Here is a 27,330-nt window from a genome sequence, read left to right on the forward strand (position 1 = left end):
TATATTTTATATATATTAAAAAATATATATATATATATATATAAAACTAAGGCTAGGTGAACACGTTCAAAATAAATATATACCAGTACTAATCTGAGAAAGGTAAGAGGCTTAGAGAAAATAGTTTCCAATCATGATGAAACACATTCAGTTCCAACAAAAAAGTTCAGGGTATAAAGGTAAAAGAAGGAAAGAAAACCCAGCTCATATGAGAACAGTGAGACAAGCACTGCTGAATCTAATTTGAAGAGGAAACTAATTGTGTTATGTTATTTTCTCATGAAGAAAACAATGAGACAAATGAGGATATGTCACGGTTCCATCTCAAAAGACCTTACTTCTGCTTCCAACCCTTAAATTCTCCCCCTTCCCTGGTAGCTCCACCATTCAAGCTTCTTTGAATTCTGTGCTCTCAACAAATAGCCCAAGTGCACCATATCAGTTTGAACTGAGCTAATCTGAGTTCTTAAATATTTAGTTCCAACTAAATTATAAACAACTCGAGAGATGCCAAGACCTCTGCTTCATGTATTCATGCAATAAATAACTGCAGTTCGCCATACTCTCTGAAACACTGTTGATTCAGCCACACCTAGTGCACACAGAGTAAAGGGGAATATACTGCACACCATCAAAAATGTCAGTGTTGCATACTGACATTGGTAAAGTTGACAAACCACTGGTTCCAACTAAATTAACTTTAGAAATTGGATAAAAGCTTGGTTTCTTAGAACTTTCTTTTTCCCTGTAAAGCACCATGTACAGCACCTTCCATTTTGCCTGGGACAAATAAGGTACTCAATAAGTATTGGCTTCCCTTCCTCCAAGCACAAAGCACAGCTACCTGTAGGGTACACAGTGAGAGCAGTGAAAACAGGGCGACTTAACCAAACTATAGAAACCGCCACCCACAAAGAGCACAATGCTTGGAGAAATGTGTGGAACTGGAGTGGGGAGAAGGTAAATACTTAAATTTGTGGATTTGAAGATTTTGCAATTCAAGTTAAAAATGGAACCACTCCTCTCTTTTCAAAGCATTTCGGGTGACATCACATAATTATCAAGAGCTAATAACAACAGTTATTTTGAGTATCTGCTGTCTGCCACGCTCTGTGCTATATATACATTATCTCATATAATCCTCCTCAGTCCTTAAAAGGTGGGTTCAAATATCTTGATTGCACAGATGGGAAAACAGAGGCTCACAGGAATACAGCTATGCTCAAAATCCCATAGCTATTATGCAATAAAACATATTCAGACCCAGAGTTCTCTAACGCCAAAGCCTATACCTTGCCCCTTCAGGTTGCTTCAAATGATACTGTGGGTTTTCATAAAAACAAAATCACAATCCTACTTCAACATAGCCTCTCAGAGTAAAAGTCACAGATGGTACACAGATGGCCCAGACTCAGCCAGGCCCTATAAAAGTAAGTTCCCTTCTCATCCCCCTTAGCCCTGCCATCACCATAGACCACCTTTCTCACCCTTGCCAGCTCCCTGGACCTCAGAAGGCCTGAGGCAGGGGAAAGGAACTGGGGAAGTTACTCCTTCAGATAAGACAGAATGTGAAATTCCTCTGACAGGTACTCAGGCATTTCCAGGTGTCACCTAAACTCCAACCAATCCTTTTTGCCTGACAGCTTAGGCACAGACACAGCCCTTCAACCCAGATGAAATTTCTATCACTACCTGCTCATCTGGAGAGATGTCACAAGCCAGTGGGAACAGAGAACAGAGAAGGAAGCCCTGGATAAGTGCAGCCTTTTACTAAATTATCAAGATATGCATAATCCTCCCCATCCACACACATATCCACACCTTGAACCAAACCTAGCAGTGCTCACAATGCAAACAGATGAAGTCAGAAGATGAAAACATATTTTTCTGAAGTTCAGGTAAAGCTTCATTTGAATTTGTACATTCACAGTAACATGTATATCCCCACCTCCAATGAGGTAATGATCACGTTTTTCTATGAAATGACTCAAAGATCAGAACTCTTTCCCTCGCAACAGCTAAAGAAGAGTGGTCAGGATCATCACTGAGCACATACCATGTGGTCTCCACCTAAGAACATTTTAAAAAAGAGGTCCTGTGACTCAGTTGCCCTCAGCACAACAACAAAGAAAGGTGCAGAGGCCAGAGAGGCCTGGGGAGATGGAAGCAGCCAGGTAGCAGGATTGTCAAAGGGCCAGAGGATGACACACCTGACCAGAGCATGCTGGGAGGCCCTTCATCCCTACCATCCCCCACCAACAGAATCCCCAGTGGACAACCTTTCCTGCCATTGTCCCTCAAACACAGAATACCATCTAGGAAATAGCCCACTGCCATGAGAGGTAATTTGTGGCCCAGCTGATAAAAAGGATGACCTAGCTTGCCAACCCATTGTAGGGTACACAATGAGAGCAGAAATTTGTTTTAACACATCTGTTCAACAAAAACATAAAATATTAAATCTGGTTGCAGAAATGAAATAATTAGTAATAGCAATAATGTATGTATGTAATCTAAAGGTAAGCAACTCAGGGAAAACTAAAATGTTTGCAGGCCACATTTTTTCTTACAAAATGAAAATGTTCTTAGTGAGACTTAAGGAAAAAAAAAGATATATTCTTAATTGAATGTTCTTGAGAAGACAGCGTTGCTAGTTTTAAACCACCAAATGGTCAATATCTGTTTTGTGAAGATATTTGTGAAGCAGCAACACAGAGGCAGCTTTTTAATCTTCCATAATGAGACCAGACGAAAGCCTATCCAGAAGTTGGGTGGGCTGAACACTACAGGCCTTACCCATTTAAATCCATTCCTCTTTCCCTGACTCCCACCCCAATACAGAGGAACCTAGGATACAGTAGGAGTCAAGACCCCAGGCTTTAATCCTGGCTTCCCCACTTACTTAGCATATCTGATGTCAGTTTCCTCACCTGGAAAATCCCTGCCCGAACCCTGTACAGAGCTGTCAAAGGAGCAAACTATGTAATGAAAGTGACAGCACTTTGAAAAAAATATTTAGCATTTGTAATAGTAAAACAAAATTTGAACATAAACAATGAATTCAAAACTAAATACAGAATATCTTGATTAAAAAATTACAATAAGCAAAAAGGATATGAAATCCTTTTATATGTGTTACATAAGCAAGTACTAGTATTACTATGTACTACAAAACAGACTAAATATCCCAGATCCTTCTTTTAATAAAGTGTTTTGGTAGTTGTAAAATCACTATTAATTACTATTAATAGTTTCAGTTTTTATAAATTACCATTCATACAAATGTGTCTTCAATTCATCTCTATAATGATTCAGTTACTTAAAAGATCACTTGAAAAGGACAATTGGGGCTTCAACGTTCAATATTATTATAATAAAGATTAAACACAATTAAGGATCAAATCTAATTTACGGGTATACATTAGCACATGATTATTATTTTTAATGATCAAAAAATTAAATCTATGCAACAAGTGCTACACAGATCCAAGGCATGAGAATAAAATCATTTTATATTTTGCCATAGCTTGCTAAGTCAAAAGGCACTTCATTTGACATCATTTATAATATGAAAGAATGCTTTTGCTAACCAGAAAAATAAAACCTATTTTTATAACTACACATATAATTGGTCAAGTTTTTAAAAAGCATTTTCTAAAATTTCCTGGTAGTACTAACAATAATATCACTGGGGCTTTAAATTAATAAAAAAAAAACTTTTAAATTTAAATGTCAAATTAACTCAGCACTATTAATATACTTGAAAGAGCATGCTAATATGAGCATATTTTAATGTTTGCTGCTATGTGATAAGGGTACATCTGACTTTACATTCATAGAATATGTTAAGACTTAAAAACTCTTTTTAATTGCAGGAAATACAATGGTTTCATACAAAGAAAAACAAAAATTATAGGACCTGCAATAATTATAATACAAAGACCCCTTTATTTTCTTTCACACGAAGGAAGTATGTCTCCTTTGGCATTTGGCCCAAACTTTCAAATTCAAAGGATTATTTAGTAGATAGTAAGTGTTACATAAACCACTAATGTAAATTGTCTCTTTTTTGTTCTGCTCTTTGTAACACAGACATAGAAATTTTAATGTAGAGAATCCCTTCTATGTGTTCAGTGAATCACTCTCAAACAGCATGTGAGATTTTGCACCAAAAGAATGTTCCATCCTAAACTTGGGAAATAAGCAGAGAAGCCATCTTTACTAACAAAAAAATGGTTGAAGATATTAAATCTGTCTGATTCCAAAGTTACCAAATCACTCTCAAGATCTCTCTTTTACTTTCCAGAAAAAAATACCAGAATTTTATTAGCTTACAATTCTCATTAGAAGTCTAGGTTAAAATATGCTAACTTTTACAACTATATCCCACAGAAGTCCCCTCACAAATATCATCTATCAGTCAACCTAACTAAGGTCATATATCAGTGAGCTCTTGATGAATGTCGGTGACAGATTGTTTTTAATGGTATCAGTAAACTAGATCTCATGTATACTTTTGCAACCTTCTACACACAATAATTTTGAACCCTTTAAATGTGCCATCATAAATATGCAGTGGCTACATAGGAGAATGTTATTTAGGGTGAAGTATGATGATGTCTGTAGCTTACTCTGAAATAATTCAGTGGAGAAAAACATGCACATACAAATACACATACATGTAGGTAGAAAGAGACAAAACAAATATGGCTTCTATTATAGATGATGTGTACACGGATATTCATTGTAGTATTCTTTCAGCCTTCTATATATTTGAAAAATTAATGTTTTTAAATATTTTAAAATGAGATGTTTATACTTCATTGGTTTATCCTTAAAAGTAGATTTTATAAGTTTTATTTATATAACATACTAAGTTTAAAAACATAAAAAGAATCAAGACTCTTTTCTAGAAATTACTTTTCGTAGTTTATTGGGTGTTCCACATTTTCAATTTTCCTCACGTTAAGTACTAATGTTTTCCATCTGAACTGGCTATGAATAATTAATACTACTAGTTAAACAAACTCAAGAAAATATGATTTCAAGACAATTACTCAGTTTTTACACAGTATTCCTTGTACTGTCCATACTTTTCTGGAATTTCCCCCAACATTCACTGTTACCAGACACTGCCTCCATCCATCTATACTCCTGAAAATAATTAGGGAGCAGGGCCTGCCGTACTTAACAAATATTTCGAAGCCTGTGGGCACTCAAGATTTGTAAGAATGTTTTTTTTTGTTTTTTTGTTTTTTTGTTTTTTGTTTTAATGTGGAACGTAAAGCTAACAGGTTATGTCTTACAGAAAATCATGAACTGGTTAGTCCTGGTTTGAAAGGAGTTTTTTTGTTTGTTTGGGTTTTGTTTTTATATTTTTGAGTTTTCATGAAAAGCTATATAAGCGTTGGGAACCTCAAGCACCCAGAGAAAAGGTAAGAGAATTTCGAAAATTTAATCATAGCCTCTTCTTCTCCTCTCTAGATTTTTTCGAATGCCAACATTTTGTATGATGGTCATACAAAGGCTGGTAAAAGAACCACCCGCCTCTAAATCCTTATATTTGCAGTGGTAGCTGCTTATTAGAACAAGGTTACCGAAGATTTATATTCATCATCGCTTTGTCAGAAAATGATGACCAGTATTTCTAGGCATATTTTAACTTCAACAATAAATTTATCATCAGGAAATTTGAAAAATGATTCTTACAAATGTAGCTTCCATCAATATACCTTCATTTAACCAACGCTTATTTAAAATTCTCTCTGCTTCCATGATATGAAAATCTTTTCAAAATGTATGCTATTAAAATGTCTAAAGTTGGAAAACATCTGGCCTGTCAAATTATTTGGGGGGCTTGTGGTTTTAAGTACATTGTTTGAGGTGGCATATTTGGAAAGAATTCACTTATCATTCTCAGGCTTCATAGAGAACTAGCCTTGAAAACAAATGTATGTGGTAGTTCACTGCTACCATAGAGAATCAATAGCCATCTATTTAATTTGCTAAGACAATGTAAATTAGTAACTTCCAGCCAGATGTGTGATATACACATCAAACAAACTGCAACCTGTTCATTATGAAAATCCTGTCAACACACACAGAGCCACTTGATGGCATTTCATCTAAGGCAGTTTCCACATTTGCAGCTATAAAAATCGTCCTAAGAATTTTTATACAAAGAATTGGAGTTGAGACTCATAAAAGGGTAATCAATTTCAGCTTTTTGTCTTGTGTACTTCTGTTTGTTTATTTCTATTTTCATTCAGAGGTATAAAACATTTAGAAAAATATGAGCCATGCTATTTTTCCTTCTGTAAATCACTTATCCTCATTACATCTTTTTAATCTTATGTAAAGTTGGTAGCCTAATCCTGCAGCTCTAAAGAAGTGTGTGAAGTGAAGAAGGACATGGCCAACAGCAGAAGAAAAGTACACTTATCCACCGGAAAACAAAACAGAATATTCCAAAATGACTCCAAACATAAATTAAGCTTACCCATTGGGAGGTCTAACTTGCATTCTGATCATTTGTATGGGTCTGTGTGACTATATACCCTGCTGTTTGATAAAAAATGATTACTAACCACAGGCACCCACCAGAGAACAGAGTGTATGTATAATGCCTGTGATGTCTCAGACATACAAAGCGCCTTCTTAAAGAATGTCCGTTTCCTTTCCATGGTAAGCAGACATAATTTTTCACTCTTTAATACTTCTGCTTCACAGAGTGGCTTATTTTATGAATTATGTTTTGCCATTTTCTCTTACGTTTATTTTAATAATATAAAAAATTGCATTCATAAAATAGATGGTTTTGTTTCATGATACCCAAAATACTTGTATCTTTTCTGCTCTGTATTAAAATCCACAGCTTTCTTGCTATTACAAAAACCTAATAGTGTTTATTTTAATACCATTTATTGAATGAAAGGAATAAAAAAGATTCTTCTTAATAACCAGCTATTATTCTTGAATATTGAATCCTCATCTAAACCAAATTCATTTTTCCAAGTCTATTGAATTAAATTTTCTTATTAAACAGGGCACAGAGTAAATAGTCTTATTGCCAAGCATAATATTTTCAAGCACTACATTTTTAATTTGGCAATTTAAAACAACGTGGAATGAATCTAGTCCTCATGGCCTGTAGGATAGTCTGATTCCAAATAGTACCCCCTTAACCAATTTCCTAATGTGAAAATAGCATTTCTACTAAGTGCCGGGCGTGTCAATGCTTCCAAAGTAAATAACCCCTGAGGTCCCCTAAAATCACAAGAATTTCAGCGACTACCAAAAAAAAAAAAAAAAAAAAAAAAAAAAAAAAAAAGGCAACCGTGCACACAAAAGAGTTCTTCATAAAGGCTTCAAACCAGGGCAATTCAAACATTATACAGAAGGCGCTTTCTTCACCAGCCGCACACCAGGCCACGTGATCAGCCTGCAGTGCCACACCGAGGGCCACTGACGATTATTGTTTCTAGAAATAAAGCTCAAACGCGGCCGCCCGGTCGGCTGTAGGTGACACTGCCAGGCCGGCTCCTCCCTCGCGACACGGTCACACAACGAGCGGGGCCTGGGCGCTGGCGAAGCCTTGCAGCCTTGGGTCGGGTCCCTTGGCTTTCTGGAGGTTACAGTCAAACCCTCCTGGTCACTTAAACCCTCTTTGTGGTTCAGTGTAAGAACCACTCTCTCAGAACTCTTAACTTTGATTGGAGACTCTGGTTAAAATTAAGAACTTCAAACCCAGATTTGAAAAAGTGAAACAGATGTCCTTTTTGTTAACCATAAATGGCTCCGTACGTCCTACCCTTTCCTCTTTCTCTCTCTTTCTCTCTCTCTCTCTTTTCTTTCTGCCACATTAAGTTTTATTTAATGCAGAGTTCGCTTAAAAGGTTAAAAGAGAGAGCAGAAAGCAAATGTAGACTGTGGGTGGAAAAACTCCTAAATCTTTTCCTAGAATGTAACGAGGGAAGCCTCTTCATAAAGATGAAAGTGCTCAAGCTGCAGTCTCCCAGCACAGAGTGCACTGGGGGGGGGGGGGGGGGGGGGGCAGAAGCGGTATCCCAGGGGGCCCCAGCCTCGCCTAACCAGCAGTGCCCACCGCCCGCGCCCTCTCGGAGACCAGGGTTGCCTAGCGTGGGCGAAGGTCCCAGACTTGCACTCACGTGAGGACATAGTTGACGCTGACGATACAGTGTGGCCTGGACGAGCGGCTGTTGTGGACGATGGTCGCATAGCTCTGCACCCATACCCAGCCACCGTGCTTTGCCAGGAACCTGTAGTACTTGGTGGTCACCTGCCCCTTCACCAGCACTGATGGAAAGACAGAAGGCAGCTGGTGGTGAAGGAGCCGGCTCCTGAGCCCGCCCAAACACAAACCCTGGCGGTGGGAGTGCAGGTCCCCCATGGGCCCTAATGACTGCCCCCAGGCAGGAGGGAGAGACGAACGGTAGGTTCCCAAATGGATTGTCTCTCCCCTGAATTTGCATCGAGTTCTCCAGCCCCTGGAGATTAGCAAAGGGGTGGGGGACACTTAAAATTGGATTCCTCCGTTCAATTTTCTAAGGAAGGTACCGTCTGGGCAGCTGAACTCCGAGGCTCATATTCCCTGTTTCTGGAAATTAAGCTAAAAAAAAAAAAAAAAAAGCTGAAGCAGGTCTGTGCATATGAGCCAAATGACCGGCCTAGCCTCAGTTTTTGTTCCCATGTTCGGTGAGGCTTGCAGAGGGTGGGAGGTGGGGAGCATAAAACCCCTCCTAGGGGAATTTCCCCAGAAACTCAGAAACTCTCCCTGCGGATATTAAGGAAACAAGGTGGGGCTCAGTGTTGGAGCAGCCACTGGGAAGGGCGTCACCTACCACCACCACCCGGCTACCAGGGCTCCTCCCCGACTGTGGACGTAAATCACGCCCTTTCCCCTCCCCAGGCCGCGCGGGGGACGTCCTGTGCCGGGAAGAGTGGCGCCTTACGCAGGTGGTGGGCGCAGCGCAGGTGGAAGGTGTCACAGCCGTGCACGTGGTGGTACAACGTCTTCTCAATTAGGTCCTGAGGTTCGTACCCCGTCAGCTCCGCCACTCTGGGGAGAGCAATCCTCGAGGGATGAGCGCAGGATGCGGGGATGCCCCCCACCCCACACGGTCCTCTCAGGCCTGGGTGCCCGCCCTCACTTCACCTCATCTGCAAAATGGGCTCAGAAGGTCGAGGAAGGGCTCTCGGTCACGGAGCAGGGCCATACTCCTGCTAGGGTGATCCTTTCCCACCTGACCACCCACCTGGAGTCCAGGAAGATGAGCTTCATGTCCAGGCTAGCGCGGAACATGAACATGTTGCTGTGCAGCTTGATCTCCGTGACGGCACTGGGAGGCAGTGAGTGGCCCACAGCCACCAGGCCCACGTTCTGGTAGCAGCCATCGAAGGGGGACATGTCCAAGCTGTATTGGCGGATCTTCAGGTAGCCACTGCAGTGAATGACCTGCAGAGGAGGATGAAGGGGTGAGACTCAGCCACCGCCAGGAAACATCCCAAAAAGGTGGGTAAGGGATTGAAACATTTTGTGATTCCCTTGAGCCACAAACTGCCATGCGGGCCACGCCCCTGCACTGAGTTGTCCAAAGTTACTGGTGTTCCAAAGTGTCTCAAGGAATGTCTATCCTGCCACACTGAACTCACCTGGGAGCTTCTAAAAATACAGAGGCATGGGCCTTGCCATCATTAACTCATCAAAATTGCCCATGGGGCCCTGGAACCTGAATTGGAGCTAAAGCTCTGGTTCTTAACTCCTCTGGGGGTTGGAATCTGATGCTGTGAGTAAACTCTAAGAATCCGCCAAAATTACCAACCATTTCAGACATTTTACACAGCCCTAAGGTCCATTATGAGCCCCAGATTAAGAGTCCCTGCAGCCCAGCAGTATCCCAGACAGTGAAACCAAGTCTTAAAATTTAGTAGTCCCCAAGTGTTCAGGAAGTTCAACAACTCTTGAGGTGCTCCCAGGCAGACAGAGCTTTGATGCCTGCGGAGGACACCCTCGGGGCAGTCAGGGACTCTGAAATGTCCCTCCCACGCCCTCGAGTTCCTCTGGTTCTGCTACTTTCCCCCACATGCTGCTAGGATCATCCCTCTCAGCCACACACCTTGTAGCCACCACAGGTGAGGCCCGCGTTCCTCTTGGCCAAGACGCACTTCATTCTGAGGAAGAAGGAGCGCTCGATCTCGTATTCTGGGAGAGAGGGGAGGAGGGAGGCGAAGGATGTGAGACGGCTGGTGTGACTACAGGTCCCACCTTGGCTAATTGGGGAAAAGCCAGAAGCAAATGGCGGTGGCAGCGAGGGACCCAAGTAGTGCAGGCGAGCAACTGCCTTACCCTGGACGAAGTGAGAGTGGTAGGGCTGATGAGCTGTAAGCACCGCGGTCATCTCGTCGTGGTCGGCTGGGTGGATGTATTCATAAATGCTGTTCCCAGTCAGCTCTACCTGTAAAGAGGGGGGTATCACCTTCTCCAACCCTTGTGGGGCTGGAAGATTGGACCAGGGTGTCTACAGGCCTGTGAGGACAGGAGCCAGAACTTTAGAGTCAGCCCTGAGTATTAATTCCAGTTCTGCTGCTGTCTACTTACTGCAGTCTAAGCTAGGTTTCCTCAACTATGAGAGGAAATAATAATATAATAGTAATTATAATGGTAGTAGGAACAGTCGTAGTTTCCCAGCAATGTTCTGGTGAAAACATCAGGCATTGGTATGTAACTACCATCCATGGTGTTTGACTTATGATAGACTCCAAAAGATAGCATTGTTTGGGCTCAGGGTGGAAGCCAAAGGATAAGGGAAGTAGAGGAAAAGAGAGAAGCAGACCTGCCAGCTGGGATATTTCCAGTCCCAGAAATGCACATACAAAAGCTTTGGGGAAACACCACCCCCTTACCTCTGGCCTCCAGCTCTGGCTGTAAGCATTGAAGGCTGGAGGTGTGGACCACTCACCTACCTGAGAAAGACCCAGGTGGACTGAGGCTGTCTCTGAGATGTACATGATCTTCCCATCTGGGGCCACCACAAAGATGAAGCCATCCAGGGTCTGGGGAGATAGAAACAGAGTTGAATGGAGAGCCCTCTGTGGGAAGAAACTGGGGTAGGGGGCAGAAGTCAGAGATATTCAGCCAGAAGAACAGAGACATGGAGTAGAGAGAAGCAGACAGGAAATAGGGCATAGAAAATATGCCACAAGAGCCCCTCTTTTGTTCATTCCAAATATGTAAGCATCTGGGACATGCAGCACACTGGGAGACACCCAGAGAAAGTGGTGGGCAAGGGTACCGCCCTCCAAGACTCATGACCCACTGAAATGGACAATACAGACATATATCTGTAGCATACACGCACAAATATAGGGGGCAGAGGATCACAGCCCATTATAAGAGGTAGGTTAAGTTCTTGGGGTGATGGTCACTGAAAGAAAGAATAGTTTCCTGAGTCAGTCTTGGAGGACTCCATAGTGGTGGCATCCTATAATGGAAAGAGTACCTGCAGGGTTTAGGAAAGGGGCACTGAGCCATATGGAAGTGTTGGTAGTCTGAAAAGTTTGTAGACAGAAGGCAGCTGGCCAGTCGCTCCAGAAAGAATCTGGGAGAGGCAGGGTTAGGAAATGAAAATTTTCCAGGTAGCAAGTCCACAGAGTAGTTCCATAGTGTGTAGATGTGTGTGTTTCACTGATGCATCAAACTGACAGGCTTTCCATGAAAGAAAATCTTAGACTTTCACTGTCCCTTTATCTCTGTGAATGAGGCTTCAGTCCAGGCAGTGGAGACATAAGGATGAGTCAGATCCTGCTCTCAAGTTGCTGGAAGTCCAGCGGCAGAGACTGGCTAAAGACAGATATAATGACCGCAGAGCTGAGTGGACAGTGCTGCGGGGGCCCAGAGACCTGGGGGAGAATCAGAGAGGCCTCAGAGGACCAGTTTGAGCAGAACATTGAAGAGGAAGCTTGAACTGGAGATGGGAGGAAAGGAATCCTAGGCAGAAGGAATGCCGTGGCAAAGGCAGGGACTGGTGGGGGGTAGGGTACATCTGGTGTACTCAGGCTCAATGAATTTGGTGTGCCAAAGATAGGCTGAGAAAGTACACTGATGCTGGGTTTTTGGAGAGTTTGAGATGTCAATCAGAAGAATTCGGAGATGCTCCTATAGGCATCAGGGTTCCAGCAGTTTCTAAGCAAAGAAAGATCATGTTTAAATGTGTGTGTGTGTGTGTGTGTGTGTGTGTGTGTGTGTGTGTGTTGTTTTTTGTTTTGTTTTGTTTTGTTTTTCAGTGGTAGAATGTGAACAATGACCTACAGAAGGAAAAAGTGGGATGAAGAGATCAGAGATGGTTGAGCCTAAACTTGGGTGGTCACAGGGTGATGAGGAAGAGGGAGAGTTTAAGTCAAAGATGGTTCTAGCTGTGGAGTTTATGGTGGCAGAGAGAGAAGCTGAGAATGACTTCAAGGTCATTGAGTAGAGGGTAAGAGCATTAGCCAAGACTGAAAATTTACGGAAGCGTTGTGAGTCTTTGTAGGAGTGGAAGTCTGGAGGAGGGAGGTAATTAATTCTTGTCTTGGAGATGCTAAACTTCAGGTATATGCAGATTTCCAGTTGGCAGTAGGAAATAAGTCTGAAGCTTCAGAAGGGTGTCTAGACTGGAGAAACCAGCTGGAGTCATGCAAATGTAGGAAAGCAGTTGAGGTTGTGGTGTTGGCCCAGATCACCCATGAGGCCCTGAAGCTGTGAGAGGAGAAACAGAGGTGGAACCTTGGAGGAATACCAACATTTACAGCCAGACAGCAGTAGGCAAAACAGAGGAGCAAGTAGAGAAGGAGAAGAATCCAGGAAGTTGTGCTACTTTAGAAACTGAAGGAGAGAGGGTGAATGTCAAGTAAACAGTGCCACCCCTGTCAGGTATTTACCCAAATGTCACCTTCTCAGTGAAGTCCTCTGCAATGTCCCCATTTTAAGTGGCACTGCTCAAACACAGTCCCCACCCTCCCCCTTCCTATTTGTCTCCATAGCACCTACACCACCTGTTATACTATGTAATGTACCTATGTGGGTTTGCAAGGCTGCTCTCCTTAGAATGTGAACTCCATGGGGGCAAGGCTTTCTGTCTGGCACACAGTTGGCCCTACTATATTTGTGCAATGAACAAAGTCAGGTAGGATAAGAGATGCGCATCTTATGCCTGATATGAAAATGTGGTGGAGCCTGTGCAGAGCACAACAGTTAGGAGAGATGCCAGACAGCAGTGGTGTGGAAGTGAGGGCAGCAGGGTGAATGATGGAAATTGAGAGGGTAATGAAATTCTTCCAGAAGTTTGGGATGAAGAAGAGGAAGAAGACTGGGCAAGAGCTAGAAGGAGAGAAAGATTGTTTGGGTTTTGTTCGCTTGTTTATATGGATGAGGAAAGTCAGCTGGGAGTATGGAAAGATTGGGGGCAGGGAGAGCATTGCTGAGAGACAACTGATGAAAAGTGTCCCTGAGAAAGGAGAGTGATGATGCCTTTCTATTTGAATTCAGATGTATGAAGACCAGGCCTATGAGGGAATGCTTACACAGGCCTTTCTTTGCTCTGTGACACTAAAATCTCTTTGGCTCCAGGCACTGAGGGAGGGACAAGGTAGCCATGGGACAGGGAAGGCCACAGCACTTCTGCCATAGGATGCTGGTCCCGTCTGGCCCAGGAGGAAGAATTAACTCAGATTCCCCCGCCATGCTGCTTAGGTTTGAGGCTGCCACAAGAGCATCTTGGGGGGGAGGGGGTGTCGGACAAGGATAATAATAAGGGGGTGGAGGGTGGGAGACAAGTGTCAAGCCTAAAAATGCCACCGGGAGTTGTGCTATTTTAAATATTTGCTATGCGACTTAAGCGGGCAACGGGCAATTTAAAACGGTGCGTACTGCAAACAACGCGGTAATGGGTGCCTCCGCACTGGGTAAACTCATTACCTGGGGAGGTGTTATGTGTGTACGCGAGGGTCTGTACACGCGCTGGGCTGGGCTGGCCTGGGGTGAGAGCTCATAGAGACAGGGGAGAGCCCGCGAACTACAGGGAGAAGATGAAAAGAGCTGCACACGCAGCTGGCTCTGGAATGTGTGCGCTTAAAGCACTGATGGGCATTTCTACTAGATTCCCGTTATTCCTGTGTAAATCCTTCATTTCTGGCTGTTTTGCAGCCGGGCCCGGCGCGCTTCGGTTCTCTCAACTGAATGGTGTCAAATGGCGCCCCCTCCCTCGAGACGGCCGTCCTGATTTGGGGCCTTGCCGGACTCCCCTCTAAAGCCAACGTGCCAATTCACCTTGCCTCCCTCTCCGCCTCGAGAGGCGCCATCTGCACCCAACGAGGTTAAGAGCTCAGCGTTTTAATTTTCAAGGGGCTGTAGGGGCTGCGAGAAGGCTACGTCTGGGCCTGATCCTATTTTCCTAAGAAACAAGAAGCCCAGCGCGGGGCCAGGCACCTGAGCCCTCGAAGCTTATGTGCCGCCGCGCGGGTACCTGGAGCAGATGGGAGCCCAGTTCTCTGCCTACGTTGTCCAGGGGGCTGGTGCGACTCGAGTGGCCCCACGCCTCGCCGAGCCCTGTGGAGACACAGAGACACCCTTTAGCGATGGGACTCCGACCTGGCTAGCAGTTTGAGACTAGTGCCCCGGTTATGGCACGCACGCAAGTTCGCGCGCACCACTGGATACCGTCGGAGTTCCGGGCACCACTACTGCCTAGGATGTGAGCCTGTGAATTTCGGCCCCTCCCTCTCTGCTTTTAAAAGGACTGAGTAGAGGTCAGACTCCCTCTCGGGGGGGGGGGGGGGGCGGGTGAGAGCTTCTCAGGGAGGGCAGAGCCCTGGCTGAGCACCCCTCTTGGCGGTACCTCAAGTGGCGGGGTTTGAGGACCGCCTGTGTGTGCCTTGCAAGGGCCGAATGCACCCGAACGGTAACTCTTGCGAAAGTTCACCACTGTGCTTAGAGGGGGGAGGGACTATTTCTCCCCCAAAGCTTCATTATCTGCCTTATCACGAGGCCGAGGATGTCCACGCCTCCAGCGAATGCCGCGGCGAATACCTGAGGCTGTGAACTGAGTCCAGCTGGTCCTTGGGCTTTCTTTCTCTTTGGCTGCGGGACTCTCCAGCCAGTTACCTCCCCTAGGCCTCTGCCTTTAATCCCCTTCGGAGAAATCCTTTTGCTTGTGGATGGCTTCCAGCACCAACATCCCTGAGCAATGCTTATTCCCCTGCTTCCTCCCCACTACCCCTAGTCTTACACATCCTACCTAACCTCGCCCCTCAAAACAAAACAAAACGAAACAAAAACAAAACAGTGTAGGATTTTTTTTTTTGAAGTTTACTTTCAGGTGCGAACACCATCTTAGCAATATTTTCGTTTCCTTTTGGATATAGAGAACCGTTCAGTTTCTCTACTCTCCACGTATCTTCTATTAACAAAAGTATCATCTATTAACAAAGACAGCCCCTTCCTCTCCTCGATGTTACCACGTTAAGATCTTTCCAGGCTTTGCCAGAAATTTCTCCTAGTGATGCCTAAAAAAGAAAATTCTCTGGAAAAAAAAAAACCTTTTTAAATAATATTCTCTGGATACCCGTAGCTGATTAAAAAAAAAACAAAACAAAAACAAAAACAAAAACAAAAAAAACCTAAAAGGGAGTCTGCTATAGTACATGTTTGCAGAAAGAAAAAAAATAAGGCAGAAGAAACTTGAGGAAGAGGTTGTACTACCCATAACTACTTACAGGTAATATTTTTTAACAGTGCTGCTGCTGAAATTAATTTAACTAGGTAAACTCTTTTACACCATTAAACAACGTTTAACATGACAAAGGGGGTGTGATTTACTGATTTACTACTTTAAAGTACGAATCACTATGAAGTACACAATGACAAACACGCTCGCATTGTAATATGGGGGTGAGGGCGGATCTTTCAGAATAAAACATGGAGTTGGACTCTTAAAATGTGTTGGCCAGGAGCTGCTTCCAAAGCAAGCGATCAAAACCCTGGTAACGAGTAACCATGAGCGCCCCTTAAGCTCGAATCGGGTCTTTCTGGATGTTTGCACATCTAAATAAATCTAACGATTTCCCCACCGCTCTGCAAACACTGATGCTCCCCGCCCGCGGCTGCACTCCTCTCCCTCCCTCGCCTCTAGTCAATCCCCCCTGCCTCTTTTAGCCCGCCCTAGCCTCCCTCCCTGGAGTGACTCCACTGCCCTAATCGCTTTGGTCCTTCTGGATTGTTCGGGAGGGCCTCCGACACAGCCACCTGTACACACCCCTTCGCCTTGTCACCTTCCCTTCGCTCCTCGGGTCTCAGCCAAGCTATCCTCCTTCCGGGTTTCGGGCACCGCGCGGTCGGTCATTTTTTCATTGCAGCTCACACATACCCACCCAGAAGTGGCGGGGGTGGGGAGATTGGTTTGGTTGGGGAGAGCCAAACCGGGGAAGGGGGATAGGATCCTGCTGGGAGAGCTAGGGACGCGGGTGGCGCTGGCCGGTGGACACCCGGCCCGGCCGAGGCCTGAAAGGGCCAAGCTTTGCGGGGGCAGAGGGCCGGGGCGCTCCCGCCCGCTGGGAGCTGGCCGAGGCCTCCTTGCGTCTGGAATCTTGTCTTCCGGAAGGGTGCGAAGCCTGCGCTTGGGGCCAACAAATGCCCTTATTCTAAAATTATGAAGTCCTCCCAAATCGGCTTGAAACAGCCCGGGAACGGCCTTCCGACCCGAATCATCTGAAAGTCCCCGAGCTGGGCTCGGGGTTAAGTACTGGTTCCGAACCCCCAGCGCCAGCCTCGGCTGTTTGTTGTCTCAGGTTGCGGCCTCATTAGTATGCGCCTACCGGGAAAAATAAGACTTCCCAGCAGGTTAATAAACAGCCGGCCTGGCGCAGGTTACTAAGGGCCGCCCTCGCCCTCTCCTGCCCCCACCCCCACACCTTTTAAGGAACCTTTTGCTTTCACGGAGCATTGCCTTCTCTACGTTCTCGGTTGAAATCTCCGTCACACGGTTTCGTCTGGGTTAATGTTTTATAAGGCACTGGCTGCCTTCGTCTACCTGCCAGGCTTTCCTGACCTAATCCTAGGGCTGAGCTCGCCCTTCAGCCTGTCCAGGACACCTTCTGTAGCCCCGGTCAAGGGTTCCGCCTCCCGAAAATCCTGGAGTGGGCCAGAGACCCCTCTCCCCGGAACCGTCACCTCCGGCCTGCGGTGACGCGCTCCCGCGCCCAATTTCAGTTGGCGAGGGGGGTAAGCTGAGATTTCGTTTCTGCACTTGACCTACCGCAGAAAATTCACAAATCCTTTGATTGTCTGTTTAAAATGAGGAGGAAACCAGCTCCCTTTGCGGCAGGATTACAGTGGGAACAAGATCTAAAGATTCTCTTGTAATTCGGTGAGGCCGAGGGAACGGGGTTTTGCAAAGGAGAAAAGGAGCTCTGTGAGGGAGGCGATAACTAAATCGGGTTTTAGACAAAAGGATTTTCCCCAGCTAAAGTGGCCGAAGACAAAGGAAAACATAATCTATTTTGGAAGATTTCCAAGATATGCCACATTAACCTTAGCAGATAAATTTTGCTTCTCCCCGCCCCCCCCTTCCCTTAAAGTCTGGTTTATCATATTTACATAAGTAGTATTAGAAGGGATGTATCTATTATGGATCTAAAGGGCTAGCTCACATTTCATGTGAAAACCCGGGCGAAGTTTCACTCTTACCCTCAGTGCGCGGTTGAGCCATTTCCATTTAAATACCCCCTGACCCAAGGATTACCTCAATGGACTGACTGCACGGGTTTTGTAATTTCCTGAAAATGAGATTTCGATTTATAAAACAAGAAACCAATTAGTAACCAAATGAGGCGAAGTAGATCCACTAAAATTGACCTAATCCCACAGGCACAATTTAGGCCCGTTCTTGGCGAATGAATGATGAGCCCCAGTCTAGCGTGAGCTCAAAGCATCATCCAGCTGTGTTATTACAAGCAGCAAAAATAAATTGATCGAGCATTTCCTTCGGAATGAGTTTCATACCCTTGACAAAATATAGATTACAGACCTGGCATCATCGCCTCTTTCAGTCAGACAGGAAGAGGAGGAAGAGAAGGGGTTGTTCCACTGTTCTTCCCCCCCCCCCCTTTAATAAATAAACACTCTATCTCAATAGAAATGTGTCCCCCTTGTAGTAGTCCCCAGAAAGGTTCGCCCGACTGACAGATTGCAATATACCTTTTAGGCAATATGAGGGTGGGTGGGAATGGGGCTGGAAGAGCAGTCCCGGGATCTGACCACAACTTGGTGACTGAGGTGGGAAAAGCCCTCTTCGGGTCCCAGAGGGACTTGTTCAGTCGCTTGGGTTTTCCACAAGGCCAGCGGGTCCTCGCTGAGGGCATGTTGTCCAAACCTCCCCTTGTCCAGCAACCGCACCTGTCCAGCAACCTAACAGCCTTCGTGTTAGGGGCCTGGCGGCCTCAGAGGCTCTGAGGAAGAGAGGGACGGAGATTGGTCGCCTTTAGACTAGACAGCGCGCCTGGACCGGTCCCTGAGTAGGAGGCTGCTTCTCGCGTCGACTGTGGGCGCTGTGGCCCTCCCCACTCAAGGCCCTCTCCAGCCACCTAGCGGGTGCGGCGGCCCTCGTGATGGTGTCGATAGCTGCGCGGGACCTAGCTTTGTCCCGCGCAGCAGCCCAGACCCCTGCACTCCCGTGTGTCTGCACTCCACAGTGGCAGTGTGGGCTCTTCTCAACCCTGTGTGCCCCTGGCCGCACCCGGGAAATCCACTAATGTTAGTACTAAATCTGGGGTGGAGAATGATGGTCACAACACTGACTCTGCACCCTCGCTGTGCTTTGGCGCTGGAGCCAGGCTTCCAGGTCGGGAGCGAGCAGGCCAGCCAAGCTGTCGGCGTCTGGCCTGCAGCGAAAAGAACAGGAACAGCAGTAACGAGGGACAGGTGTGTTCCAGCCTGGTCCCAACTAAACCGTGGGACGAAAATGGACGCGGGTTTGACAGCAGTGCCTTGCATGACGCTGAAAAACGTCAAGCGGTGTCGCCCCAGGGATCCGGGTCTTCAAAAGTGGCCGGGAGGGGCAATGCCAGAGCCCAAAGGCAGGCGCAGGTGGACGGACGCGAATACCCCGCTGCGCAGGGATCTGCCGCCCGAGTTCTATTTGGCTACGGGCTCGGGCAGGATCTCGGCTTCAGGTTTAAACAACGGCCGGTCCTTGGAGCAGTGGCCCAGGTAGCACTAATGACGGAGGGCACACGCCCGCACCGGCCCAGCTTCTGCTTGGGGTAGGCTCGCTGAGACGTCCTCGAACCTTGGGAGAGCAGAGACCTGGTCTGGACCATGCGGAGACCTCGAACTGGCGCACCTCAGCTAAAGCCACCCGCGGCTGGGACAGAATGAGCCGCACCGCGCGGGCTTGGCCTGCGGGCAGCATGATAACGTGCTTCTCCCCGCTGCATGCTTTGGTGCGTACCAGAAGCGCGGTGGAATCTTCTGTAAGGTTTCGGTCTCTGCTCCCGCGCGCACCACCGAGGTAGAGCGACTCCGCGCAGGACCCGCCTCCAGGATGGGACTACCCGAAGAAAGTTTGTCCCGCACTTCTCTAACACTGTTTTAGTACTTTCTAATTAGCAGGCCCATTGCTAAATCCTTGAGGGTTCCCTTCCCCCACGCAAAATTTAAAACTCCATAAATCCGAGACTGGCAATGGGTAGAGAGCTAAAAGCATAAGGTGTTAGTTGGGTCTAAACCTCATTCTCTTGAGAAATATCTGTGCCGATATAGAGAGGTGCGGCAATCATCCATGGGTTCGAATTGTGTCCACTTTTGTGTCAGCAAAAGCTCCAAGGTGCCAGGATTTCCCCAGGATTGAAAAATAACTCTTCTAGAAAATAGGTTTGTCCTCTGGAAATTTAACCCGATTTTAACTTAAAGTATGTGATTGTACCCTGCTTAAAAGCATCCTGTTATAGCTTACGGGATTGTTTTGCTGTATTGTTTTTATTAGTGATCGTTCCCTTTAAAGAAAAAAAAAGTGTTTTTTCATTGATCTGATCTACAATTTCTAGCACATAAATCTGCCTTGCAAATGCTCTGTGCAGAGTTTAGTTCTGCACTCTACATTTTAAGTCAACATCAAAACTGGAATTAAACAGAGAAAACCAGCGTGGAGGGTAAACTGGGCTTAAAGGCTTTTAAATGAGAAAAACTTCTGTAGGAAAATAAACATGGAAACCTAATGCTCAATCATTTCCCCGAGCAGCAAGAAAAACAGCCTTAAATCACCCATCCACGTGGGAAATGGGGCCTCTTTTTCTCTTTCAGTTCCCGGCCTCGAAAAAATATAAGGCGATTAAGGATTTCAGTCTTGAGGTGAATATTATAGAAAGGGTCTGTGGAGGTTTGTTTAATCATCCTTGTCCTTCCAGCCTTTGTAGAGACTCTTTCCTGCACAGTTACTAATTTCAATTCTGTGATTATTTTTATTTTCCCAAGACATCTTGACAATGATATGGCAGTGTGATGTTACCAAGATTCTGAATGGTTATAGACTTGAAAACATGTCTGATCCTTTCAAAGGTTATTCAGCAAGCCACTACACCCTTAGCCAAAACTGTATTCTATCTGGATAGCAAATATACATTACTTTGTAGTTGAGTTTGTCCAATATTGCACATGAAGTCACACTATTTTTTTTTTTTAATCCTGCCTTTCTGGCTTTGGTAACACCAAAGACTTACACATTTCTAGATGCCTCAAGTTTTTTCTTTGCAAGGCTATTTTAGAATAGGATATGTTGCCAATGGAAGATACACAGTTTTAACGATTTCACAGTAATCTTCCTTTTTTTTTTTAGTATGAAGTCTCCAATCTAATGCTTTATTTTTAATTATTTCAGGTACCCATATTCCATTCCTCTGTTTTCCCCCCTCTTTCATCTTTCTTTCAACAGCTCAATTTTATCTACTCAGATAAGTAAAAACTGAAGTTTGCCCAAAGAATCTACCAGAACCCGGGGGGGTAAACTATATGTAGTGATGGAGAATTAGCTATATTTTAAGAATATTTTGTAAATTTTTTCAAATATAAGTATGGAAAGATTTCTCTTTGTTGATTAAGCCTCTTGATATTAAAGGGTATTGTAGATGAAATGTAATCTGAGCTGAAACAGTGGAGTTTTATAGTCAATGTTGTGCCTATAACTAAGATGTCACCAGATTTATAATTATTTTAGATTATATACATTGCAAAAATCCATGTTACATGTGACAGAAAGCTTACCATGATGAAAGAGCTGTCTTTACTCCATCCTTAGGACAAAATTTAAGACCTACTATGTGCTGGAATGGCATCTAGATAGGTGTAACAATGGACTACATCTGCAAACAAATTCTTTCCATTTCTCATCACTAAAAAGATAACCTTTACATAAAATGCTCACTTTCCCCCCACTGCCATGGACCCAATCTTGTCTACTCTCCTCCTTCAGTCCACAGCGGAACCCAAATTTGGCACCCTCTGCAGGTTGTGCCTGGTTTTGCCATTTGTGATTATATCACTCCTTTGAAAGATGTTGGGGTGTGTGTGTGTGTGTGTGTGTGTGTGTGTGTGTGTTGTTGTTGTTGTTGTTGTTTTATATTTTAAAGGGCTGTGTCTGGGTTTTGGATTTTTTAAGCTAATCTATCCTCACTAAAACCTCATCTCTAGGAGCCAGCTGTTCGGATGACCCTGTCTAACTCACCGGGTGGAGGCTGCCGGTGAGTTATGAGCTCAACAGTAGCTGGAGAAATAAATGATGTGCCCAGAGTTCACACATCGTCCATCCCCTCCTCCCCATAAACTCACACTAGCCTCTGAGGAAGGGAGAAGAGGGAGGGGCCTGGGGCTCCGGAGGAAGGTGAACGGGGGCTGCAGAAAGCACAGTCGCGGTTAAAGTAGCCACAGGGGATCAGCCCAGCCACCAAGGGGACTCCAGGGGGAGTCTTCGCCAGTGCTCTCTTTACAAATGAGAAGTTGGCTGAGAGAGTTTACTTTCTGTTCCTCTTATTTATCACGCGATTTATAATTTGTGGAGTTCGCACTCAAGTAAACAAGAAAGCTTGCTCTCTTAGAAAACAAAATCAAAACAACCAAAACCAGCCCAATACCCTGCGGCCGCGCCTGCCCGGGTCTGCACGACAAGGACGGGCGCCCCTGGCCCGGCGACTCCCCGGGCGCTCCTATCCCTCTCCCGGCGCCCGCCCTGAACGCCGACCCGCTATTCTTCTCCTCCCGCGATTACTCGCAGCCCCACAAGCAACACCATATGCTTCTTCTGATCAAACAGCGAGCGACTTCGGCACCGATAATTGACGAGACCCGTTAGAAATCACGCAGAAACGGAGCCCACTGAGACCGCAGGGGCTGACAAATCACTGCTAATAATCCTGTTAGGAACAGCGCGGCCAGCCGAGTTCGCAATAGCTTTATTTTTATAAAGTAGGCGCTGACAGTATAAAAGACAACGAGATCTCTCTCTTTTTTTTTTTTAAACAGAAGGCAGTGTGGCATAATAGTAGTTTTCCCACTAGCAATTCTCAACACAGTTTGAATGGGAAATATGGTTTTTAGGATATAAATTCCCCCTCTTTTCTTTTTCTTTAACTTTTCAGGAACTTTAGGTTTTGATTCCTCTCCTCCTGTGGTTTCCACGGTCAACTGAGATTGTTCAACAACTATAACACTATTTGTAGTTTTGGGGTAAAACTGAACTATGATTTGAAAGTTTTCCTTTACTGCTCCTGACTAATTTGTCAGCATGATTTGCAAGATTTTGGTTCAGATAATAACTTCTAGTCAAAATCAAACAAAGTGAAACTCCAAGCCCAATAATGACTATTTCCTTCTCCCTATTTCCTTAAAAGAAAACAACAAACCCCAAGGACCCCAAATCAACAATAACATAAACCTCTGTGGGTCAAATAAGACATTCTGATTTGTAAATAAACAGGGTTCTTTCTCTTGGAATTTTTTGTTTGTTTAGGATTCTCTCCTTTGTATTTCCCAATCTCTCTCCTCTGACAAAGACACATCTAAATTTTTGTTTAAATTTGTTCATATTATTTGAATGTGGGTAAAGGAAAGGATGGGGAAATGGAAGAGGGAAGTGTCCTTTTCCTAGTGAGTATAAATGGACATTGTTCTTTGGAGGCTGCTCTGTCCTCACACAGTGAATCTTTATAATCTAAATACATGTTTTAAATCATGACCAGCTCAGCTGTTCTTCCTTCTGGGCCTTATAATACAGTTTTCCCAGGATCAGTTTTGCCAAGCTTCCACCTAGAAGATATTTTCTAAGCGGGCTAGTCTTCTTAATTCAACCTTATGTGTTTGGGTCCTAGCCTATTATCTCAGAGATAATATCAAGCTCAGAGTTGGAAATCACCAAGCCCCAGAGTTAGTTTCAGAATCTGCGAATATCTCAAAACCCAGACTAAATTTGCTATAAGCAATCAAGAGACTGGGTAAATTCAGGACATAGTTGTTCACAAATATGCCTGGTGCTCAAATGCATAATTGTAAACCTATAGAGAAATTATTGTCTGGCTTAGCTCCATGTACGTGGGTCTATCTATATGTAGCAAAAATACAAGAATTTGGCAATGTTCCTGCTTTCTGCTAGATACAATTCTAACAAGAGGAATAAAAAAAGAAAGTCATGTTTGGATTAGTTGTACTTTCAATCGAGCTCAGTATCTGAAGTGTTGACAAAAGCACTGTTGGGCTGCTTCCCAACCAAACATATCCGATGGACTAGAGAGAAAGTATTAATGGGGAAGTAGAAAGAGCCACAAAAAGGGAACAGGAATTCTAAGTTCAGAGAGGTCCACAGTCAAGCAGCCATGCTAAACTTCCCTTTGCAGAGAGTATGTATGCATGTGTGACCGCACTTCTCTGTTCAGTGGTGTAGGCTCACTCACTGGCAAATCTCTACTCCTTCTGCCTTTGAAATTTCATCTGGGCAAAGTCACTTACCTTCTGGGAACACTACTCTCATTTTGAGATAGCTGGTCGTGAGTCTGATTATGGATGCTTTGTCCAGCTGCGAGGTGATAGCCGAGGGCAAAGGCAGTAATTTTGCCAGTTCATAAAATTCACTGTTTTCCTTCTCCCTCCTAGTCCGGGCAGCATTTTTGGACTTCTCTTTCATTGTGTCTCGTTCCCCCTTTCTTCTTACAACATGAGCTCCACAGATGCATCCAAAAGCAAAAATAAACTTTCAATTAGAGATCATATTTGACAAAAATATAAGGCATGCTTTGAATGAAGAGGCTGAAATCTTTGCTTCAGGGTATTGATGGCAGTAAAAGACCAACGCAGCGAACAGAAAATAATTTTCTTTAAAAATACGGGACGAGAGTGTAGGAAAGTTGCTGATCCACGCAATCGGGGCAATCCTAGGAGTCTCTGGATATCAAATGCCGGCGGGACCCCTGAGGAGCCAAGCTTTTCTTCTGTTCCGCGCGACGGAGCCCGGGCCCCGGAAAATCGACATAATAATCCCCGACGTTTGCTCTTCAGTCCCGCGGCATTTGAGGCGGCTCCCAGCCCCTTTGGGAAGAACGGGAATGCCGGACAACTCTTTCAGGCCACTGTGAAGACAACAGCATCAGAGCGTAAGAGATCTGCAGCTCCGCAATCACTCATGCACTCGCCTGAATTCCGAAAAACGGCCGGGTAGGCGCCTGTCCAGGCTGGGTGTGTTTGTTTGTTTGTTTGTTTTATAAGAAATGGAGGAATCAATAGCGAGACTGAGCCTCCTGCGAATAATGCTCGCATCCTCTCATCCAAGCCAGCCACATTCTCCAGCCCCCCTGGGAAGTTACCCACACAACAAAATGCATATTTCTGAAGACCCTGAGAAGACCCTCAGTCGCTGGTCCCCGTGCCCGCGCCCAGGCCAGGCGCACGTCCCAGGAAAGCAGGTTTCCACAAATCAGAATTCCTCCACAGCGCTGGGGCCGCCTTTCAGTACCCCCGCTTTGGCAGATCTGGAATTTGGCTACCTTTCTAACTTGGGTCTCGAGTCTCAAGGATTCCTCAAAAAGTGGCGCTTACACATCAAGTCCCTCGGGACTCCCAAGGCGACCCGGGGCTCTCCCTGCCCAGTGGGGGCGGCAACACGCCGGGCACGGCAGCGCCAGGTTAACAGGTGGCACATTCACGACAGCCCCTCGCAGGCACGGAGAGGGGGGGCGGTGGGAGGCGTCCCGGCCTCTCCCCCACCGCCGTAGAGCTGCGGGTGCCTCTGGGCGGGCGCAAGGTGTCTTCCGCTTCACCTACCTTCAGTCCCCGCTGACTGCAAAGGGTGCAGAGGCGTCCACCTCTTAATTGTACTCATGCCTACCGTCCAACTCCGCCGGCCTCTCGGCTTCCCACCGGCAGAGAGGAGCAGAGCGCGCCCCGGCTCCCTTTTCTTTTCTCGGTCATGAATTGGGGGAGGGGTGCGTGAGAAAAGGAGGGGAATGCGGTCTTTGGGACGGGTGAGGTGGTTTTAGAATCCTCCTCCTCGGTAGTTGCTACGAAGCCAGTATTATTCCTAATTGGAAGCCGAAAACGCCCCCCTGTAACTTCTTTATAGCTCACGGGGTTTAGCTTCAACTTCACTCCCGGGCTCCCTCTCGCCCGCCCACCCTTAATGCCACTCACAAACTTCCTCGCCTCCGATTGGCTCGGCGTGCCGCGGGGCGACGCGCTCATTGGCCGGCCGGGCTGAGTGACGCGAGCACGCCCCGCATCACCCCCTGCGCGCGGCTGCTCCCGGCTCGCCTCTCAGCTCCCCGCGTGGCTGCAGCGCTCCTGACAAGCCCGGCCGCCGCTGCTCCCGGCCTCCAGGGGCCTCGCGCGTGTTGCGCAGGACCCTCGCCCCCTGCTCTCCCAGGGGTGGCGTGGTTGCGCACTCAGCCCAGAGCGCGGGGCCCACTGTGACCCGCGCGTCCGAGAGCGGCGGGCTGCGGCCTGAGGCCGCAGAGGTCGGGCCAGGGGGCTGGGGCTCCCGGCGACAAGGCTGGAGTCGCCCAGACTGCGGGCGCGGGTGGCCCGGAGGCCGACCTGGCGGCCGCGCCGTTCCGTGGGCAAGTGGCAGGGCCCACTGCTTGCGCGGGGCCGGTGTTCACGTTTCTCTGAAACCACAGCGACCCCGAATTCGTCGCCAGAGAAGATAATATACACCTGTCTTTAATCCCAAAGAGTCTTTTCCGAAATGGCTCGGGTTTGGGGGCTGATTTGTTCACCGTGGAAAGCTTAGCCGTGGAGTTGTCCTATGGGACGCAGATAGGGGACTCTGGGGGGAAAGAGGTTACATTTCAGGCCAAGATAGGATCAGACAGAGTGGTTGATACAGAGATAGATATCTCAAATGAGAGCGAAGCCTTCTTTGTTGGGTTTTGTTTCAGGAAGCAAAATTGGATAAATGAATGTTCCTTGCATGAATAAATCTACAACATTCACAATTCCCCCAACAGGACCCGTTTAAACAAACGCTTGTAAGTATTACTGCTGACACATTATATTTAAGAGACCCTCTAATTTGAATCGCCCTTTTCTCTGTCATCTGAGGAAAGACAACACCTAGAAACGGGGGAAAGTTTATTTGCTCCCTCCTCCCCAAATAATGACTTCTGTTGGAATCACTCCCTACACATGCGATTCCCCGCTCTTTTTTTTTTTTTTTTTGGTGCTGATGGTGACCACGGTTCTTCTCCCGTGGGTACACTTGGGGGCAGTTGTTTTATCGGTGACAAAAGACAGTAAGAACACCAATAATGTTGCATTCGTCCTCTCGTTTGTGGCAATAATTGCCGCCGAGAAAACACATACTCTGAAGAAGGGTAGGTGCCATTTTTTCTGATATTCGGAACAACTTTAAGAGTGTTTGTTCAGAAATGCAGACATCTGCCACCTCCTTGCCGCCCGATGGCAGTAAGCTCGCAGGACGACAACGGGAGCTTTCTGGAGATATTTACACATCTGGGAAACACCTGGCTAGAAGAGGTGAATGGATAGAAAGAATAAGGAAATACTAAACATACAGATTTTATAGGTGTTTCGAAACTGGAATCTAGTTAATGAGCTCTAATTTAGAAGGAGTTATTTCTTCGGAGGCTGTAGCCACTTAGAGACCTGGCCCTGCGAGGGTTCCCTCTACCTAGTGATAAGCTCCTAGCAAGAGAGGAGGAAGACTACAGAGAGAGGTACTGTGGCTCAATCTTATACACGACATTCCAGAAAGACAAGATAAAATGAAGTTAACCACTGCATGTAAA

General features: G+C 45.9%; 1 protein-coding gene across 3 annotated transcripts in view; it reads right to left on the bottom strand.

The window, feature by feature from the left end:
- The window catches only part of SIM1 (SIM bHLH transcription factor 1), a 71,431-nt gene extending 45,791 nt beyond the window's left edge, over window positions 1–25,640 (bottom strand). Inside the window, exons 1-9 of one of the 3 annotated variants that reach the window (XM_058734813.1) lie at window positions 25,349–25,640; window positions 24,041–24,657; window positions 14,520–14,602; window positions 10,980–11,073; window positions 10,367–10,471; window positions 10,137–10,222; window positions 9,276–9,475; window positions 8,973–9,079; window positions 8,169–8,316 (exon numbers count right to left, since the gene is read on the bottom strand). In XM_058734813.1, the coding sequence (XP_058590796.1) occupies window positions 8,169–8,316; window positions 8,973–9,079; window positions 9,276–9,475; window positions 10,137–10,222; window positions 10,367–10,471; window positions 10,980–11,073; window positions 14,520–14,602; window positions 24,041–24,215 (998 nt within the window). In that variant the 5' untranslated portion in view covers window positions 24,216–24,657; window positions 25,349–25,640. Of the gene's footprint in view, window positions 1–8,168; window positions 8,317–8,972; window positions 9,080–9,275; window positions 9,476–10,136; window positions 10,223–10,366; window positions 10,472–10,979; window positions 11,074–14,519; window positions 14,603–24,040; window positions 25,315–25,348 lie in introns of those variants that run through there. The other 2 variants (XM_058734814.1, XM_058734815.1) reach the window with 2 other exon arrangements.
- Window positions 25,641–27,330: the final 1,690 nt, after the last annotated feature.

The sequence above is a fragment of the Neofelis nebulosa genome, chromosome 6 (assembly GCF_028018385.1).
Source record: "Neofelis nebulosa isolate mNeoNeb1 chromosome 6, mNeoNeb1.pri, whole genome shotgun sequence".
NCBI lineage: Eukaryota > Metazoa > Chordata > Mammalia > Carnivora > Felidae > Neofelis > Neofelis nebulosa.